The 20,206-nt window shown below is 42.8% G+C and overlaps 1 protein-coding gene across 1 annotated transcript in view; it reads right to left on the bottom strand.

Annotated features, from left to right (window-relative positions):
• Window positions 1–8,455: 8,455 nt before the first annotated feature.
• LOC148037824 (protein disulfide-isomerase 5-3-like) overlaps window positions 8,456–20,206 on the bottom strand; it is a 110,524-nt gene continuing 98,773 nt past the window's right edge. Inside the window, exons 13-16 of the mRNA XM_087676781.1 lie at window positions 9,722–9,934; window positions 9,385–9,543; window positions 9,167–9,244; window positions 8,456–9,069 (exon numbers count right to left, since the gene is read on the bottom strand). Of these exons, the coding sequence (XP_087532907.1) occupies window positions 8,992–9,069; window positions 9,167–9,244; window positions 9,385–9,543; window positions 9,722–9,934 (528 nt within the window). The 3' untranslated portion in view covers window positions 8,456–8,991. The remainder of the gene's footprint in view (window positions 9,070–9,166; window positions 9,245–9,384; window positions 9,544–9,721; window positions 9,935–20,206) is intronic.

The raw sequence follows: 20,206 nt of genomic DNA, 5'->3' as shown, positions 1-20,206 counted from the left end.
TCTACTAGCAAAGCTCACTGGATAATCTAAGTTGTGCTCACCAAGTTGGCACAAAACTACCCCCACGGCAAACTTAGAAGCATCAATGTGTACATGGAAGGTAATGGTCCAATCTGGGGCTCGTCGAACTGGTACTATTGTTAGAGCCTTTTTCAATTCTTCGTACGCTCGTTGGCATGCCTCGGTCCACTCGAAGACAATCAGCAGCTTGTACAATGGTCTGGCGATTAGCGCACAGTTCAGTACAAACCGCCGATAGTATCATGTATGGCCTAAGAAGCATTGAACTCCCTTGTAATTAATTGGGGGTGAAAGGTCAACAATAACCCTGACCTTCGAGAAGTCAGTGGCAATCCCGTTCTTCAACACCACGTGTCCTAAGATGTATCCGTGCTTTACCCAAAACTGGCACTTCAAGGGGTTCAAGGAGAGAAGATATAAGCAATACCGCTCAAAGACTATGCGGAGTTTGTCCAAATGCTCAATCCAGGTTGAGTGGACACAGAGATCGTCAACAAAGACTTCTAACTCCTTGTGAAGCATGTCCTTAAAGATAGTGCACATGAGACGTTGAAAAGTGGCGGCGGCATTGATCAACCCGAAGGGCATGACTATGTATACAAAGACGCCCCACTCAGTGGCAAAGGTGGTCTTGTGCCTATCCACAGGATGCACTTGCACCTGGTTGTACACTGAGAAACTGTCCAGAAAACTGTAGGCTTCCTTGCCTGCCACCCTCTCAAGCATGTGCTCGGTGTATGGCAATGGATAGTTGTCTCTCTTCGTAGCAGCGTTCACCTTCTTGTAATTGACGCACTCGGATTTTCCATTCTTCTTCATCACAATGACTATGGATAATACCCAGTCCGTGTGCTCAATTTTGTAAATGAATCCAGCCCTCATCAGCTTGTCAATTTCCTCTTTGACAGCATGAGCATGTTTCGAATTCATAGGGTACGGTCGCTGCCTAACAGGGGTTGCGTCCGACCTCATGGGTATGTTGTGAGTCATGACACTCGGATCTACCCCCTGAAGCTCCTCTAAGGACCAGGAAAACACATCTATATACTCTCGCAGGAGAGCGACAAGACTCGTTTCTTCTTCACCAGTCAAGCCGTCGGCAATGAATACTAGTCGTTTCTTCTTCTTGTCCCTCAGTGTCGTATTCTATGGTATCTACTTTGCCCTCTCTCTCGTCACTGAAGGATTGACAGTCTTCATATTCGTTGCTAGAATCTTTATCATCCGACTGCTCATCGTCTCCTAGGGTTTGGTATGTCTCGTGTCGTTGGTCAGGGACTAGGGCCCAGTTATACATGAGGTTTAAATCATGCACCTTGGTCCATTGCCACTTGAATTCCTCTAAGAGATCCTGGAGTGGTTTGAGGTTTGCAGCTGGATTGCCAGCTAGCTTGTCCGTTAGGTATTCCAGTATCCCTTGGAGTTCCCTTTTGTTGGATGGTACTTGGAAAGTGACAGGCTTAGGCTTTCCACGGAGGCTTCCTGCCATCATGCAGACTGGTGTAGAGAGCGCTTCGTTAGACTTGCCGATCGTTTTGATGGCTTGCTCATATGCCTCATGATTTGAGAATGGCAGGTCGATTGTAGCGAGAACGTGCATCCAATCCCGCTCATCCTCTGGGCATGGGATATACTTCGTCAAGGGCCCATAGGGCTTCTTGACCTGAGTATTCCCCTTGAGCATAGCAGAGATGGTATCTAGGTCGACTGGTGAGGTCTTCCAAGTGTCCATCTCTATTCTCACGGCATCCGTTCCATTGCCAAGGAAGATCAAGCCATTACCCCAATCTTCGATGACTCTAGCGTTGCGCATCCAGGGTCGGCCTAATAGGATATCGTAGTCCACTCCCTTCATGACTATAAAGTCAACAGAGAACTAGACACCTACGATCTTCACTAGCCAATTCTTAAGTACCCCGAATGGCTTCACTCTCATACCGTTTGCTAACGTGATATTAAACCTAGCAGTTTCGATAGGCGGGTTTCCCCAAGTCTGGAGCACTGTGTGGCTAAGCACACTAATCCCAGCTCCCGTGTCTACGATTCCCTTTCTTGTTGTGTCACCTAGGGCTAAAACCGGCAAGACCGCATGCATCTCGAAACCTTCCCAAAAGACATTGACGTGCAAGGATTTAGGCATAGAGTGCAGCGTCAAGCTCGGTATTTGCATTTCGGCGTCATTGTCTTGAGGGTCTAGCGTGACCTACTCTCGTGACCCTTCAACCCACTGCTTAAGATTTTGCCATAAGGTAGGATGCTGCCTAAGCAGATCTCCTAGGCTAAGTGTTACAGAGGTAGTCACTAGCGTGGTCAGGAGATCGTTGGATACTCGTCTTTCCCCTAACCTAGATTGTCCTGGCCAATGGCCGCGACTAATCTGCGGCTCTATAGGAAGGCTTGGTCTTAGCGGCACTGCTTGTGGCGCGGTTGCTTTTGCCGACTTAGGTTGAGGCGGTGATATTGGCGTGCTTACGCTGAAGAGATCATCGATCTCGTCCTCTATGATGGGCTCATCGTCCTTGAAATGCTCTTGAGCCTCCTTCACCCATTCCTTCACCTTTTCTATGGCCTCTAATTGTCGCTTCGGATGCGGGTGTTCCCCTACCTTAGTGCTTCCCTTTTCGGCCGTCTTAGGGGCTGAAGTCTCTACCTCTACGTCTGAAACCTTCTTTCCAGCAGGCAGCGTCGTAGCACTCTTAGTTTTTAGTGCGACTTTAGCTTCCGATCTCTTCTTCTTCCCCCTGCCGCTTTTCTTCCCTATCGAGGCTGCGTCAAGATTGCTAGGTCATAGTAGAGAGATGCCGGCCTGCTTTGTTTGGGCTCGAGTCATGACCAGCAATGGGATAGATGTGGCCTCCCCATCGAGGTTTTCGACACCAAACAGCCCCAATGGGACAGATGGTACGTTGGCTGAGCTAGAAGATGGCTTTCGCTTTGGGCAATCTACGAAGAGATGGGTGATTCCACACTCTCCGCACCTTTGGTCAGTCTTGTCTCTGTTTTGTTGCTCTCTTTGAGGGCAACGTGATGAGATATGACCGGGGTGACCACAAGTCCAATAGGTGATTGGATCCTGCGTCTGCCCTCCTAGGCCTCTACCCCGTCCCCTTCCTAACGCCATCACCGGCACGGGTCGATAATCCATGAGGACTGTGTTGCCCTCGTCGTCGTGCGAGACGTAAGGGTATATGTAGATCTCTTGCTCATTCGGCTCCTCCATGTACTGGACTGGAGTGTCACTCGGTGGATGGGTCACGTAAGGACCAGGCGGTCTAGGAATGCCTGTAGAATTTGTCCATTCTAGGGACGGCTGGTTTCATATGGTTAGGCGCGGGAAGAGCCAATGGGGCTCCCCTTTCGAAGAATGGATGCGGCCTGTTCGCTAGGCATCATGGCCAAACCTACCGCAGTTAGCACAAGGTCTTGACCTAGGGTCTTGACACTTGGCCGATAAGTGGTTTCCGTCACAGTACACGCATTGGACGTGCGGGCGCGTTGGTCGTCTCAACATGTCTTGCAACTTGGCTAATTCCATCTTGACCTCAGCCAAGCCTTGGTCTGTCTCAGTGGCCTTCCCCTTATCTTGGGATGATAGGATTGACCGCTCACTAGAGGTTGACGTTCTCTCTGAGCTTCGCGAGTTGGTCTCCTCTAGATTTGAGCTCCTGGCGCTCCGCTCTTTCAGCTGATCATCGACTCTGATGGCTTCCTCAAACACTCTAGCCACTTCGTCTCGCTGCAAGCTTGAATTGCCTACCAAAGCCATGGGTTACGTAGTCGTGGATGTCCTCCTTCTCTTTCTGCTTGGCGTTCATCAAGCGTACTAGTAGGTTATCGGAGTATCCGAGCTCGGCGAATCTCTTGATGAAGAGATCCTTGAGGCCATTGAAGTTGGCTTGCTCTACAGCATCTAGGCTCGTATAAAACATCCTACCCTTGCCGCTTAGGCAAAGCCCGAACGCTTACGAGCATTGAGTTAGGTCGTTGAGGCCGTTGGCCTCGCAGACTTGCTCAAACTGATCAACAAAGTTGTATGGGTCGTCATGAGGTTGGTACTTATCAAGCTTGGCAACAATCGGTATTTTGGATTGGCTCTTTGAGCCTTGGTTCGCTCCTAGTCCTGCGAGCAGCGACGTCGCTAGTGTGGTGGCACTCTGCTCTACTGCTGTATTATCGAGCAGTCGTTTCATGAGAAGCTCGCTCAACGTCAAGTCTCCCTCTAGTGCTCTCTCATGGTGCGTTCGGTTTCGGCCAGCCAAGTTCAGCACTCGCTGCACCTCATACAGCTCCATGCTTTGCCTTTGGCTCCTAGCCTGTTGGTCTCTATTGTACTCGGCTATGCCCTGCAATGCCTTGCGGGCTAGCCTCCTCTCCTCTTCTAGATCTGCAATGATTGCGTCTGCTATCCTGCCACGGTGCTCGTACCGGGTGTGCGTGTCGTAACTGCTCACCAGCTGCTGAATAGCATCTGGGAATACGTTCAACCGATGGTCTGAGCTCTCTTCCATCATGGTCGAGTTCTCGTGCTCCACTACGATGTCGATCATGTTGAATAGACTTGACAGGTCCTCGTCGTTGGCGCTCCTTGCTTGGTCCTACTCTACGCTTTGATGGTTTGTCTATGTCTCAGTTCTCTCCTACTCGTGGGTTCTTTGAGTGGTTTTATCTGAGTGAGTTCCTTGACTTATTGAATACAGTCCTCAATTTATGATCACTCAGCATGTCGTTTCTCGTACACTTGTGGTCAATCAGGCTTTTAGCCCTCTTATATATACTTCCAAGTGCGGAATTCAATGTGAGTGCGGCAAACAATCTCTATATGCTTACGCCCTCTTGTATTGTCTCGGGCCTAATAAGCGTCATTGCTCAAGTCTTGGCCGTACTAGCGGGTTCTAGGATCTGCGTTGCTTCTTACTGTTCACTAGGGGGTCGATCATAGGTCCTACGATTGGATTTCCGTTCTCAACGCGTCAGGTCGCTGGGCAGTGCTCCAGCATTGTCCTCATGTCCCTTGGTTCGTGACTCCTACGTCGGAAACTGCCTACAAGGCATTCGCTATGTTGTCCTGGAGCGGGTTGCGCTTTCAGTCGGTCGTGGGGGTCAATTTTTTACGTTTTCTTTTTCCTTTTTGCCTAAGGGTATGTCCGATTTTGAGAATCGGACATCCGATTTACCAGTGGTCCGATTCTCGGAATCGGACCAGGTGGGTCCGAGTTTGAGCTGTTTGATTCTCAGAATCAGACAGGGGTCAAGTATCCGATTTTCGAAAATCGAACAAGTGGTCCGATTGGACCAAGTGGGTGGTCTGATTTTGTTGACGTGTCCTAATCCGTGGGTCCGATTTCCTCGATCGGACGGAGTTGGTCCGAGTGGCCCGATTTCCAAAATCGGATGGTTGTCCGAACGTCCGATTCTAAGAATCGGACACTGAATCAGGTGTCCGATTCCACCGACCCGAACGCACCTTAGAGCATGAAATCGTCCAGAATCTTTCAGTATTGATTATTGTAGGGTACAAGATTCAACATGAATGATGCTAGAGTGATGGGGAAGAGATCTATATACCTAGGGATTGCCGATAGTAACACAACTCCTCACATTGATCGATCGAAATGGGTCACCCAAGCTCTCTCTCTCTCTCTCTCTCTCTCTCTCTCTCTCTCTCTCTCTCTCTCTCTCTCTCTCTCTCTCTCTCTCTCTCTCTCTCTCTCTCTCTCTCTCAGCTGGTTGCAAATGAGGATTTCCTTACCCTCCAAGAACTTACATCTCTACTAGACATTACTCATATGTTATCGATCACTCTCCTTGCGATTCCTATACATTCAAATGAGCATTTCCTCCATTTTCCACCTGTTTTTCCCGATTTTCTCCATGTTTTACAGCAACAAACCCTATACCTTTCGGGTGCGATTTCCTAATATTAGCCTACTCTAAACGCAACAAGAATCGAAAGCAAAAAACTAAACTAATTTCTCTGTGTTTTCCAATCATCAAACAACCAAAATATCCCAAAATACTTACTTGTTTTAAAGATCAAAAACCCCCAACTTCCTACCTATCTCAAGCTCCGTTTCGGGGATGAATCCCCTACTTTGATGCTCGATATGAGACGTGCAAGTGCTCAAGCTTGAATTCATGTGTCCCGACAACGAAACCAAAATATGGGAGCTTTCACTCTACCGCCAAGACCCACGGACCACTTATTGCTTCAAGCGTTCCAAGCGAGCTCTAATGGCTCTCTCTCACCTAGCCGACGCACCGTCGATCCTACGAGTGTAACGAGCTTACCTTGATACTTGATCGAGTGCCCTTCTCTCTCTTGCACTCCGTTAGCTCCACGATTCATCATACTAGCTCAAGCATCCTCAATCCTCCGCTATCTCCAAGCTCCATCCTCCATAGCCGTGCGCGCAAGAGAAGATAAGAGAAGAAAAGAGAAGAGAAAAAGAGGAGAGGAGATGGTGAAGAGCTTCACCCTCTTGATCCCTCACTCCCATACACTCTCTCACACTCTCGCACTCCCTCTCTCAAGAGCGTACACAAGCAAGGAGAGAAGAAGAAAGGAAGAAAAAGATTCTTTTTGCCACACACCCAAAGAATGAGCTTCTCATTCACTTTTCAACTTTATATACAAAGCACTAAATCCTTTTTGGACGGTTATCCCCTTTTCCCTTTTTTACATGACCGACCGTAGCCTAAGCTCTTTTTCCCATTTTCCACTATTCTAATTTATCATATTTCCAACTAATGCGTACACTTTACACAGAAGCAAGCATGGCACTCTTTTACAAGGATTAGAGAGTGCTTCCACATTTAACAATGCACCTTTTACTCTTGATGTCTCGAGGCGACACTAAGACTTTTCGGAGGTCGTGCCCGAGCATTTAAATTTTCAGGGCGCCTTTTCCTTCTTTTATCCTGCGTCCATTTTGCTATTTTCCTTTTACTTTTTTTCAATTTTTCACTCCTCTATGCTACGGTAAATACGATAAACACTTGTCATTTTTTTCATATAATACAAATGTTTAAATATAATACCTTTAGTGCACCCATCCAAATCACTTGTAACTTTTTTTCAACCATGTAAAAAATCAAATCCCTATCAATATTATTACGAAATTGTTATTTCACTAGCCATGTTTTAAAAATTCTTATTCTTAAGGGCTAATGAAAGATTCATAAGTGCTCGTACTATGCAATCTGCATACTATACACTTTTTCTTTTTTAAATTCTTAAGAGCTAATGAAAACTTAAGAGCTATGTGAAATTCAACCATGCAATCTCTTAACGTCTTGCTCAATAACCCAAACTTTTATATCCAAAAGAGTTTACTAAGATATAATAGCAACCAATAATAAACTCCAAATTGTGAAATATATAATTTACAATAGCAAACTCTAAATCAACAAATCGTGAAGATTTATATTATTGATGTTGACTAGAGACGCACTTATGCTCTGATGCGACTTGTTAGAGTTGCAAGGAGAATGGAAATTGCACAAAGATGGAGAGAAAAAGAGAAGATGGTATGTTTGTGGTGCCTCCAATACTTCTCTTATGAGAAGCACCTTATTGCCTTATCACTCAAATAACAAAAAATTGTATAACAGGATAAAAAATGTTTCTTTGCCATTCTAAAGTTTCCTCAGCCTTACCAAGCATGTTCCTAGAACCACTTAAATCTTAGAAGTAAATTTGTAATTAGCCTCAATCTATTTCATGCATGCATGAAACACAGGGTTCCTCGCTAACTATATGTTACTCATATTGTCACAACAAATGATAACTCTCTTCTCTACATGTATCCCCAAATCATGATGTAGCCTTCACAACCAAGCTACTTCATGCACTCCATAACAATACCCTTGTATTCCACCTCTGTACTTGATAATGTAACAATAGGTTATTTCTTACTACTCCAAGTCACAACCCCACTTCCGAAGGAAAACAAACAATCACTCATAGATTTCTGTCCAACACACTATCTACTTAACCTATGTTATAGTGTAAATAGACACTTGCACCTTCAAATCAGCCTCATAAAAGATACCATGATAGAATGTGATCTTAAGGTATCACAAGGTACATTTCAGGAGTCACAAGACCCCCGACCAAAAAAACAATGGTTATGATTTAATAAAATGAGATTATTTTAGTATGTAGAGAAGAATCGTTTTCTTAACATCACCACTTTATGACTATGCCATCCTGGTTAACAAGAAGACCACATATCTACTAGCATCAAAACATTATGACATTATTTAGAACCAAAAATCAACTATTTCAGAACTTCATGTAAATTCAGTAGCTTCCAAGCAATATGTTGCTACCCATTCACAATGAAGGCAAGATCCGAGAGAAGGTTCTGAAAGAAAGAAGAGTATGAAACATTTACACCTCAAGAACAATACACGGAGGACTTCATAGCATTACTACAAGAGGATGCCACAAAACTTGCATTAGTGCCTTTCTCATGTTTGCATGAGTAATCAGAAAAAATAAATCAGAGAAATTACATACAAAGAAACTGCTACTTGCTCTCTCTATTTAGAAACTTAATCCTGGCCTAAACAGCATGAATAAAAAATAATGACTCAAATGGCCAATTCACCTTAGCTTCGGAGGCACATTGCAGGCATTCATGTTTGCAGGATGAAAATCTGCATTAAACCCATTGAAGTAACAGACTTTGTGCTATCCTACATATGACTTGTATAGTGTACACTGACCATTGTCTCCTTGACTCATGCCCCTTGGACTACAGCTCAGATGCAATAATTTGCCTGCCTGAGACTTGAACCGTAACAATGCAGCACTCTACCATACAGAGCTGCACTTGATTTCGTCCCACGTTTGGGAAGGCAGACTCCTTGAAGCCACCTTTTGAGATAATAACTCCTCCGCAGGTAAAGCCTTTAGTCTCTGCAAAATTGACACGATGATCAAAACTTGATTCTATGGACCAACCCTTAAAATTGCTTTCCCAATTCCATTTTCTTAACCATCCCGATAGCGCCATGTAACATGGAATCAATAATGCCAGCAACCTGGCCAGAAGAGAGCATGGTGTTAGTGTCGCATGAACTGATTCATTGCAATGACTCTTAGGCTAATCCAAATAAAGGCTATGCAGTCTTAACATACCGTGAACACACCACCAATGATAGCACACATGTTGGTAATGAAGTGTGAGAAAGATTTAGTATTCTCTCTTACAAGAACCTGCATAGCAAGAATAGTATGTCTATGCACCAATAGCATGCCACAAGGCAATTTCAATTTATAAAAAACTTGAGTGTCATCTGGCAGTGTTAAGTTTCCCATTTAGCAAAACACAATGCAGTAAGGTTAGATCCACCTACCTGTAAGGGTGAAAGCTCGTAGTGAAATTTGGCTGTTGGAAGGCTTGTAGTTTGTAGTACACTGCTGTGAACTGTATAATCATACTTCTCAAGCACCGTTTCGTGTTTGAATCTGGCGGAGATTACTTCCGTTTTTACTACTTGCAAGTAATGCTCATGCTGAAAAAAGTCCCCCACTCCCACCCAAGGAACCCACCCAACAAACACATGAAACCCCCCATCCCCCACCCCCCCAAAAAATTTTAATTAATTAATTAATTAAAAAAGGGAAGGATAAGTGAGAAATGGGACACAACAAGATGAGATCAGACAGAGAGCAGTAAACGAATCCACTTACAGTGATGTTCTCATGTTCTGACACATATACTCTAACAGGCAGGCGGTCCCCAGGTGAGACTAACTCAGGGGTTAGCCTCCTAACTTCTTTCAACATTCGCCAAGGTAATTTCCTTCCAAGTGAGAAATCTGATACATAGTGTGTCATATTCATCATTGATGCATCAAAGGAGTGAGCTCCTGAGTGAGCCGATATAATCAAGTTGCCAGGAACCTATACAACATGATATGCTGTCAGATTCAGTGACTGCACCCAGCTCCCAGCTTCTAATGGTGAAACAGGTCGCACTTCCATATTTCACAGAAAAAAGTAGCTAAAAACTTTCTAGTTATAATAAACTTGAAATGCTCCAAGAACTTGTGAAGTGCATCATGCATCTTTGTCATTATTGTTGCTTCATACAAATTGATCCTGCGAGTTCAAAAGGTTACCAACCTGTGTGGAAACTTAGTCACCAAAATAAGCTCTATCACTAGTAACTACCCTCTGATGTTTACCATGTGTCTTCTGAGTTTTCGTTCCAATACCTTTGGTAACAAATCCATGGAGCACTCTCATTGACATCTTAAATTTAGATTGGATGGGAAATTCATTTCTGACACCTAGACACTATGCACCTGTTCTACTTAGTTATGCCCATGGGTTGGGTTCAAAGTATAAAGTCCACAATTTAAGAGGCCCTAATTGCCTTGATGGACACAGGATGTTGCTATTCACAGGGAATATATTATTTACCATATCAGTTGATGGATTCCAAACAAAAATATCCACTTCTTGACTGAGATAAGACACACCTACTCAAAAAGGTCCCAAGGGGGAGACCTCCCTCCAAATATTAGCTGAGAGAGCAAGGCAAGAGTTACGCTGTAAAGAAAGAGGTTATTCTCTTGTCACCATGTAGCAACCTCTGTCCATGGACAAGGACATCTTCAAAGACACAGAAAAGGCTAATGTTGCTATTTAATAGCTAAAAGAACTAAGACTATTTAGGCTCAAAGCCATTACCGTGATAAAGTGGAAGTGTTGTTCTATCCAGACACACTTCCAATAAAGGCACTTGAAGAAACACTCATTTTATAGGCCTTATCTACACACATGGATTTTGAGGGATCTTTGATCAAACAAACCCATTTTTATCGAGGTATAGTCTGAAGAGAAATCATATAGCAAACCAAATTGATGTTTACAGACAAAAGGATATGGGACAAACCAAAGGTCCAGGACAATTAGAGATATTTGGATATTATGGATGATTAAGCCAACTTGAAAGACAGGAACTGTTCAATCAGATATAACTAGGTTCTCAAACAGAAAGGAATAATTTCAAACTCCGCTATGAAGACTGATCCCTTCCAACCGGTGGAAAGTTTGGCAATGAGCCTTACACCCACATTCAGGGAAGCAATGCAAGAAAGTACACAACTGGAGAGGGGTTTTCAGAGACCTCATTGGATCCAGTAAAACACATTCACAAGTTAAAAGAGGAACGTTTTTTGCCTGTAGCTGCCTGGACAGGATGAATCTATCCCCATGCTAGTAGCACTGGCACCTTATACACATTATAAAGGTCACACAAGAAACAGAAAATAAGTGAAGAGCTCCCAAACAGTCGCATGGATCTAGTAACACACCATGGTGAAAATGCTTGCATGAAGAATGTGTTTAGCTGCCGAAGTGTTACACATGCATTTTCGTAAATCAACCCTGCCAAACCTAGGGATGTAACATGTTAGTCAGTTGGTGAAGGGTTGGTTACTCTAATTAGTCTCACTGTTTGAAGATCAATTTGAAGTAGAAGAGTACTAAACAACTTACTTATTTCTATTGGCTGTTAGAAGGCTGGTCTAAGGGTGTAGCAAGCTCTCTTAAAGTACTGCAAGGCACTGGGTTGACGTGACAAGGTGAGTGATATTAAGTTCATATTAAACATAAGTTAGTGCAGCTGATTTTATGTCAATTAACTTCCATACTGGTAAAACTTCTTGTTCTCATCTTCTTAGTTCTATGAGACTTTTCATCACTTATGATAGAAGTAAAATGCAATGACTTTTGTTCAAAAGACCAACACAAAAGGTCTAAATGTAAGTACCATGATGAATAGGTAACAGTAACCAAGACCTAAAAGAAGAGGTTTGTCAGCAATACTATGTGGGCTTTTCATCACTTATATTAGAATTAAAAGGCAATGGCTTTTGTTCAAAAGACCAACACAAAAGGTCTAAATGTAAGTACCATAATATTACAGATGAATAGGTAACAGTAACCAAGACCTAAAAGAAGAGATTTGTCAGCAATAATCTATGTGGGCTTTTCATCACTTATAATAGAAGTAAAATGCAATGACTTTTGTTCAAAAGACCAACACAAAAGGTCTAAATGTAAGTACCATAATATTACAGATGAATAGGTAACAGTGACCGACCTAAAAGAAGAGGTTTGTCAGCAATAATCTATGTGGGCTTTTCATCACTTATAATAGAAGTAAAATGCAATGACTTTTGTTCAAAATACCAACACAAAAGGTCTAAATGTAAGTACCATAATATTACAGATGAATAGGTAACAGTAACCAAGACCTAAAAGAAGAGGTTTGTCAGCAATAATCTATGTGGGCTCTTCCTCAATGCCACCCCTCCAATCAGCCCCCATTGTTGGCCAGCCATAGCCATAGTCTCACTGCTAATTCTTAGAACCGCCTTTTTTTTTGGAAGGGGAAAAAAAGTGGTCTTACATATATTTAATGTGTCTGTAATAACAAACATCTATCTTTCTATCATTCTCTCTGTCCCAACCTCTGACATTATCCTTCAGTGAACCAAGGGCAATGAAACTCTAACTTGGAATGCTTTACGGAGATATTGGATATATTTTGTCATATTTGTGAGAATTCTATTTTGAAGCGGTGTTCACTGTTCAGGGTTTAGGGCCGTTTAAAAAAGTAATTGCAAGCTTTGCAAACGAAGATACTTCAAAAGGAAAAACGTTGAAAAACTTGATATGTAAAATTGTGCTGGCTCTCATGAATTGACATGTACTTGGTGGCCGGTTTGTGAGAGTTCCCATTTTGAAACTTAGTGCGTCATATCACCAAAGTATTCAAATGAATCCATTTCAAGCATTGTATGGGCAAGATTGTTTGATGCCACTGAATTTCTCTAATACAACCCTAAAGGTTGAGGTTTCTAAGAAAATGCTAGAAGACATGGATGATCAAGTCAAAACTATTAGACAAGACATCCAAGCTGCCAAAGACTGCGAGAAAGCTTATGCTGATCTAGGACAACAAAAGCATATCTTCCAAGAGGGAGACAATTGGCTCCAAAATCTGGCAGGGGCATCTCTTCCCTTATTTCTTTATCATTACTGAACTGCATGTACAATTGTTCCTGCTTAAAAAGCCCTGCCCATTGGCTTTCCAAACTCAACCCTCTCTGTGCAAATTGAGTACAAGTACGTATGGATCTGCAATGCTCAATTACCTGTCTCCAGATGCTCTCACACGCCAAGACCAATAATACCAAATCCAAGCAAAACCGCTATGATTCCACAGAGGCACAAGAAGACCAACTTGCCCAACACCGGATCTTGTCAGAATACCCTATCTAACAAAATTTATTGCAATGTCTCTCCATACCTCAAATCTTAGCAAAGTAGTGCAAGACCCTGTAGGAAACCCCAATTAGCTCCAAAATCACTCAGACTAGTCCATAACTGGATTGCATGTTTCTCCTACTTTTCCTATGTTTTGTTATCTTTTCAATTGAATAATTAAATTTATCATTAAAATTTGATTATTCAACCATTATTGTAAGCATACATCAAACAGGCTGTCTTCATAAAAGCGAGAGATCATTAATGGACCTGTCAATGTCCAATACAACTCATGCAATGTCCTAGGCCCACCAAAAGATGGAATTGTCCTCAATTGGATCTGAGTATGATTGAAACATATCAGCCATATACTGGCAATATATGTGGACTACGTGTTCTACACAACATTTGCAACTATTGCGTCCATTATAAGCCACATCTATGTATTCCAAAAAGAAAATGAAATGGGAACATCTGACATGCCCATTTTATTTCATTGAGGAAAATAATAAAGGAGTTGGGAATAAAGGGCCATCATGCCTTTTATATGTGCACGGGTGTGAACACACCCTTAGCACATTTGTACTTTCATATATATCTATCTATAACCTAAAGAGGTACACACAACAAATTGTACCCAAGAACATCGTGCATCTCCCTCTTTGACTCTCACTCTCTACTCTTGCTCACGTTTTGCTCTCTACCTGACATTTTCATTGCCGGACATTGCATCGCCACTGCGCATCACTCACTTCAAACTGGTATCAGAGCACAAGTTGTGTTGAATGCTCCAACAGTCGTGCAGGAGTCGGATGTTCAGTAGGCAGAGTTGGAGGTACAGCGGGAGGCAAAACGTGTGGTGCCAAGCATCACGTTGACAAATGTCTGCACGTCACACAATGACTAGGCAGTTGCAGGCGAAAAGTTCAAACGACTGCTGGTCTTGCAATGACTGGGCTGCAGAAGGCGACAGCTGCTGGTTTTGCAGAAGGTGACGGGCAGACAACCCTGCTGCACGAACAATGACGAACAGGCGCCGCGTGAGGCTCCAGCCCGTGGCGAGGAGACAGGTCCAGCACACGGTGGCCGCCAACTGCACGGTCGTGACCCAGGTCAGTGGGTCAACGGACCCCCCTTCCCGTCATATTTTTCTCAAAACAATAGGTTTTTTCTTCATTTAAAATATCCCTTTTACCGCCTTTCCTCTGACAGGCATTCGTGTGTGTACGCATAGTTCAGAATTTTGGGCAGATTTGTGCCAAAATTTTGGGGATTTGTCCAAATTTGATGCGAGCAAGGCCCAATAGTGATATTTGTCTCACAAATTGCAGGAATTTGTGACATTTTGCCTCCAACATTTGGGGCTTTTCATGTACATACAAGAATTGGGCTGAAATTTACCCAATTTCTCGACATTGATGCACATTGGACCCCGTGCAATTTGGTGTTTTTGGTGTTTGGGCGGAATTTGTGCGCCATTTGGTTATTTTATGTACATGCGAGTTTGATTCCATGCAATTTGGACACCTAGCACTTGGAAAAATTTGGGGCTTTTATTGAAATTGCTCTATTTTGGCAAAATTGGCCTATTCTATGCATGTCAGAGACTGTGCAGATGTATGGTTGATGCTTTGAGCACAAAAATTTTGGGTCTTTTGACCGTGCGTGTCAAATTTTGTGCCCGTGGGTACATGTACAACAGAAATTGCAGCTGAATTTTGGGACTTCTCATGTAATGTGATGTATTTGTCCTTGGAACAGCTGTAATCAATTGTGAAGTGCTGTAGCACAAGGTTTAGTGCTTCTGAAAATTTATTTGCAGATCTGAAATTTCTACTTTTACGTGGTTATTTATTGCTGGTTGGTACTTATTTTTACCTTGGTCACTTGTGTGACAGTTTGGGCCTACATTTGCTGAATTTGTTGGTCACATTTGGGCTGAAAATCATGGCTGGCAGCAGTGACAGCAGTCATCTCATGCACATTAAGAAGCTTGAAGGAGCACATAACTTTGCAATCTGGCAAAAACAGTGCTGTAATATCCTGTTGTAGAAGAAGCAAACAAGGCCGATTAAGACCAAAGGGGCAAAGCCCGCAGATAAGGAACAAGAAGACTGGGATGAGTTAAATGAGCTTGCAAGCTCAACCATCGAGCTATCGATTTCTGATGCCTTGCTGTTTAACATTGAAGGTTTGGATTCTGCCTATACTACTTGGACTCGACTGGAAGAACTGTATGCCCAGAAGAGTGCCGCAAGCAAAGTTTACTAGCTGAAAAAGCTTATGGATTTGCGTATGAAAGAAGGTACAGCAATGTCTACTCACTTGAGTGAGTTTAACTCCATTTTCAGCCAGTTGGTTGCCTTGGAGTTCAAGATTAATGAACAATTTAAGGCTACATTTTTGCTTTGCACTCTGTCAGAGAGTTGGGATATATTCAAGACTGCTATGAGCAATTCTAATGTGATGCTTTTGTATGCTGATGTAGAGAGTGCTCTACTCATGGAAGAAATAAATCAACAGAACAATGCATCCAGTAAGTCTTCCAGTGCTTTGCATACTAGGGGCAGATCATTGCAGAAAGGTAAATTTGATAGCAAGGGACGCAATAAATCACATGGTAAGGATGTTGAATGCCATCATTGTGGCAAGAAGGGTCACTTTAAACATGACTGCTACAAATGGAAGAAAGAGAAAGGAAAGGGCAAGAAGGCAGATGATAGCAGGGAAGAAAAGAAAGAGAGTCAGCCTAAGAAGAGCATTGTTAAAATTGAAGACGTGCATGTAGTCACTCACGACAGTAACAATGGGAATGGCGTACTCTTTGTTTCTTCACACTTTAGTATACATGCTTTACTTGTAGATACGGATGATGACATGAACACTTGGATTCTAGATTCAAGTGCTTCCTTTCATGTCACCCCTCATCGTAGGTGGTTTTATGACTATACAGGGGGTCGACATAGTATTGTCCATCTTGGGGACAACTATGCATGTGACATTGCATGTATTGGTAGTGTGCAGATGTAGTTTCAGCATGGTTTTGTCTTCACACTTCACCATGTATGGCATATACCTCAGCTCAAGAAGAGCTTGATTAGCAAAGGGTAGCTAGATGATGATGGATTTCATACCACCTTTGGTAATGGGAAATGGAAGATCTGTAAAGGATGTAGAGTGATTGCCAAAGGTTGTAAAAGTGAAACCTCATATCCTCTCCATGTATCTAGTATGCGTGACCGTGTTGATATCGTGACCGAGCAACCAAGTGTTTCTTTGTAGAATGGCCAGTTAGGACACATGAGTCAAATTGGAATGAAAGTGCTTTCTCATTTGGATTACTTGCCTTGTCTTTGTTATGCTGATTTTGAGCATTGTGATCATTGTGTTTATGGTAAACATGCAAAGACGTCTCATAAGAAGTCTCTTTCATTGAAATCTTCCCCTCTAGAGTTAGTACATTCCGATCTGATGCCAAGGTTATCTTTAGGGGAAAATAAATACTTTGTCACCTTTGTCGATGATGCTACACGGAAGGTATGGGTTTACCATGTTTGTAGCACGAACGAAGTGCAATGACAAGTTTCAAAAATTCTTGGCATTGGTTGAAAATCAGACTAATAAGACACTTACGTGTCTTCGCTCTGACAGAAGGCATCTGTCGTTGGCTTTACGGATGCAGACTATGCTGGTCATGCAGACTACAAAAAGTCCACTTCTGGGTATGTGTTTACCTTCACAGGAGGAGCAGTCTCTTGGATCTCCAGGCTACAACAGTGTGTTGCATTGTCTACTACAGAGGCAAAGTATGTGGCTGCCACTAAGGCATGCAAGGAGACCTTATGGCTTTCACGTTTGGTGGGAGAGCTTGGCATTACCTGTTCTCCATTGTGATAGTCAGAGTGCTATCATGCTAGCACGGAATCCTGTCTTTAATGCAAAGACGAAGCACATACAAGTAAAGTATCACTTCATTAGAGATGTATTTGATAGCAAGAGCATTGAGCTTGTCAAAGTGCATACAGATGATAATCCTGCAAATCTTCTCACGAAGGGTCTTCCAACAGAGCGGTTTGCTCATTGACGACAGATGATGGGACTGGATAGGTATATGTATTTCAGCTTTGTACATACCTAGACTTAGCTTATTCTTTTCTCCTCTTAAGGCTTATTGCCTTTAGGTGGGAGGTTGTTGGAAATAAAGGGCCATCGTCTCTTTTATATGTGCAGGGGTGTGAACACACCCTTAGCACATTTGTACTTTCATATATATCTATCCAAAACCTAAAGAGGTACACACAACAAATTGTACCCAGGAACATCGTGCATCTCCCTCTCTGACTCTCATTCTCTACTCTTGCTCACGTTTTGCTATCTACTTGACATTTTCATTGTGGGACATTGCATCGTCACTACGCATTGCTCACTTCAAAAGGCTCCAATATGTGGGCCCATTTTATTTCAGTGAGGAAAATTATTAAAGCTGTCAAGCCTTTGCTCCATCGCAACTTCAGATCCCTTCTTTGGCACTCATCATAGTCATTCCTTATTCATCAGACACTGCAGAGGCTCTGATTCATGAGTTTCTGGATTCAAAGTGGAGGATCTCCTTCCTCTCACTTGATAGGGGGATTCAGAGTGGATTGCTAACCATTCTAGCTATTCATCCGAAGACTACGTTTTACCCCCTCAATACTATGGCCATCTGCACACCCTGGTGTGGGCCATTGTCTTTGTCCTTCTTGTCCTCAGGGATGTTTGACCTGGACAAGAGCCTTGCGCTTTCAGCTATGAAGTGGTGGCTGCACCTTCACATCTTGTCCAGCATAGAGATGAGGATAGTTCCTCTCTCTCGAGGTCCAAAAAGAAGAACGCCTTCGCATACTCACAAGCATGGAGATGGAGCTGGTGGCTTCTCGTGGTGGCTGCACCTTCACATCTTGTCCAGCATAGAGATGAGGATAGTTCCTCTCTCTCGAGGCCCAAAAACAAGAACACCTTCGCATACTCACAAGCATGGAGATGGAGCTAGTGGCTTCTCCCCCAACGTCAAGCTTCAAGTACCCTCAGCTATCACCTTGTCTGTTATTCTTCCTCACAGGTTTCCTCTCAAAGTGGAGTTCTTGGATTATGAAGCTTTCTCTTGTCGTCAAGACCCTGGACACACAACTGTCCTTTGGGGATGCTATTATGTCTCCATTTACCATACATTCAAAAGTTGTACAGAAGAGGAGAATGTCTTTCTAAGGGCACCTTTTTCAACCTAAAAGGGGGTGTTGAACAACCAAAAACCTTACATACATTACTAATCAATTGTAGTGCACTCACACTTAAGTTCGGTCTTCATTGACAGCCACAAGAAGGCTTTACTTGTATTTGTTGGCACTTATTTCACATGCTATGACAAATGCACCAAAATCCCCTATAAATAAGGCGTGTTGTGGGCATTCATTTATTCTCCTATTCATTCGTTTTCACATCATATTACCCACTCCATCTTGTCCAGCCCCATCAACGCTCCAGTCCTGTCCACACCCCTTCACATAGGACATCTCAAATTGTGGAGCATTCTGAGTGCTGCCCATTAAAGGGATTTAGGCAAATATGAACCACGACAGGTTCATATTTAATGTGCTTGGGAGGAATCATTCATACTCAGTTTCTTACATATGGTATCAATAAAACGCATTAAAGCAGAATAGATCATATTCAAAGCTATTGTCCCTTGCTTGTTTCTTAAGCATGGAGTTCTGCAGTAGGTGTGCTTCCTTAATCATAAGGTAGATCCTGCTGCCTCCGTGTTATACCTTGTAAGAACAGGTAAAGAGACAAGTTTTCTGCACATCTGCTCTGCATTAGGCTTACATCCCAATCTACCAGTGTATCTACTTCTTGGACTTGCTCTTCAAACATACTAACTTGGACAAAGATAGACCCTCTCTGATCCTGATAATCATTTTCCCAATAGTAAACTCAGATAATTTTTTTATTTCTGATTTAAAAAGTAATATTCCCCTTCTGTCACAACATTCTATATGGAGTACCATTCCAATAAAGAAAACAGAACTTTAAGGGTTGGGCCTTGAAAACAGTTCTGCAGCACAATCGGCTGTATTATAGATTCTCTAAACCTTCAAGATAGGCAAGGGGTCACCCATTCAATGCTCCATTCACAAATTCAAGAATCTCTGGATCGACTTATTCTATTGTAGCTCTCTGGACCACTCACTCTGCTTAATCTCAGTGTAAACAACAGACTCTAGAATTAACATTAGTGGAAAGGCAATCCAAACTTCAGATGACCAAAAGAGGAACGCAGATCCACGAAGATGCATCATTTCATTAACCATTTGAAGGCAGAAGGGGTCAGCATATGTCTTCTGTGCTGTTTGATCATCAACACACCATGAAAATCTTGCCTTCACAGATGCCATTTCAGAATAGCTTTGATTGTGAAAATGTGGAGCTGTATGTGCAAAGGACGTTTAGGGGCACATGTATCGCAATGTTTAGCCACAAGCCTCCTCACATCTACTCTTGACTTTTTAGGTACAATAGTCCAAGATTTGTGTCCTTGTAAGCTGCAAAAAGAGGCCACTTTCTAAGTAGCAACTGATTGCCTGATACACTCGAGGAACAGGTCAACACCCAACAGCTCAAAACCACATCCACCCAGCAGAAGCATAGAGCATAGTGCCAAACATAGAAACTCATAGAAAACTGAAAATAAGTATACAAGCTCATTCGAGGCAGAAAGCATGCTTGCTCATAACATTAAACCAATCATACAACTCACCAAAACATAATCTACACTAAACTCTCTGAATACATGGGACATGTCTAGAATTAGGTCATCAAACTGTTTCCAAAAAAAGAGAATGCAAGTGCAATGGC

Source organism: Lygodium microphyllum, chromosome 4 (genome assembly GCF_053477565.2).
Source record: "Lygodium microphyllum isolate KBCC chromosome 4, Lygodium_microphyllum_v1.1.10, whole genome shotgun sequence".
In the NCBI taxonomy this organism is placed as follows: domain Eukaryota; kingdom Viridiplantae; phylum Streptophyta; class Polypodiopsida; order Schizaeales; family Lygodiaceae; genus Lygodium; species Lygodium microphyllum.
This window is presented reverse-complemented; position numbering and strand designations above follow the sequence as displayed.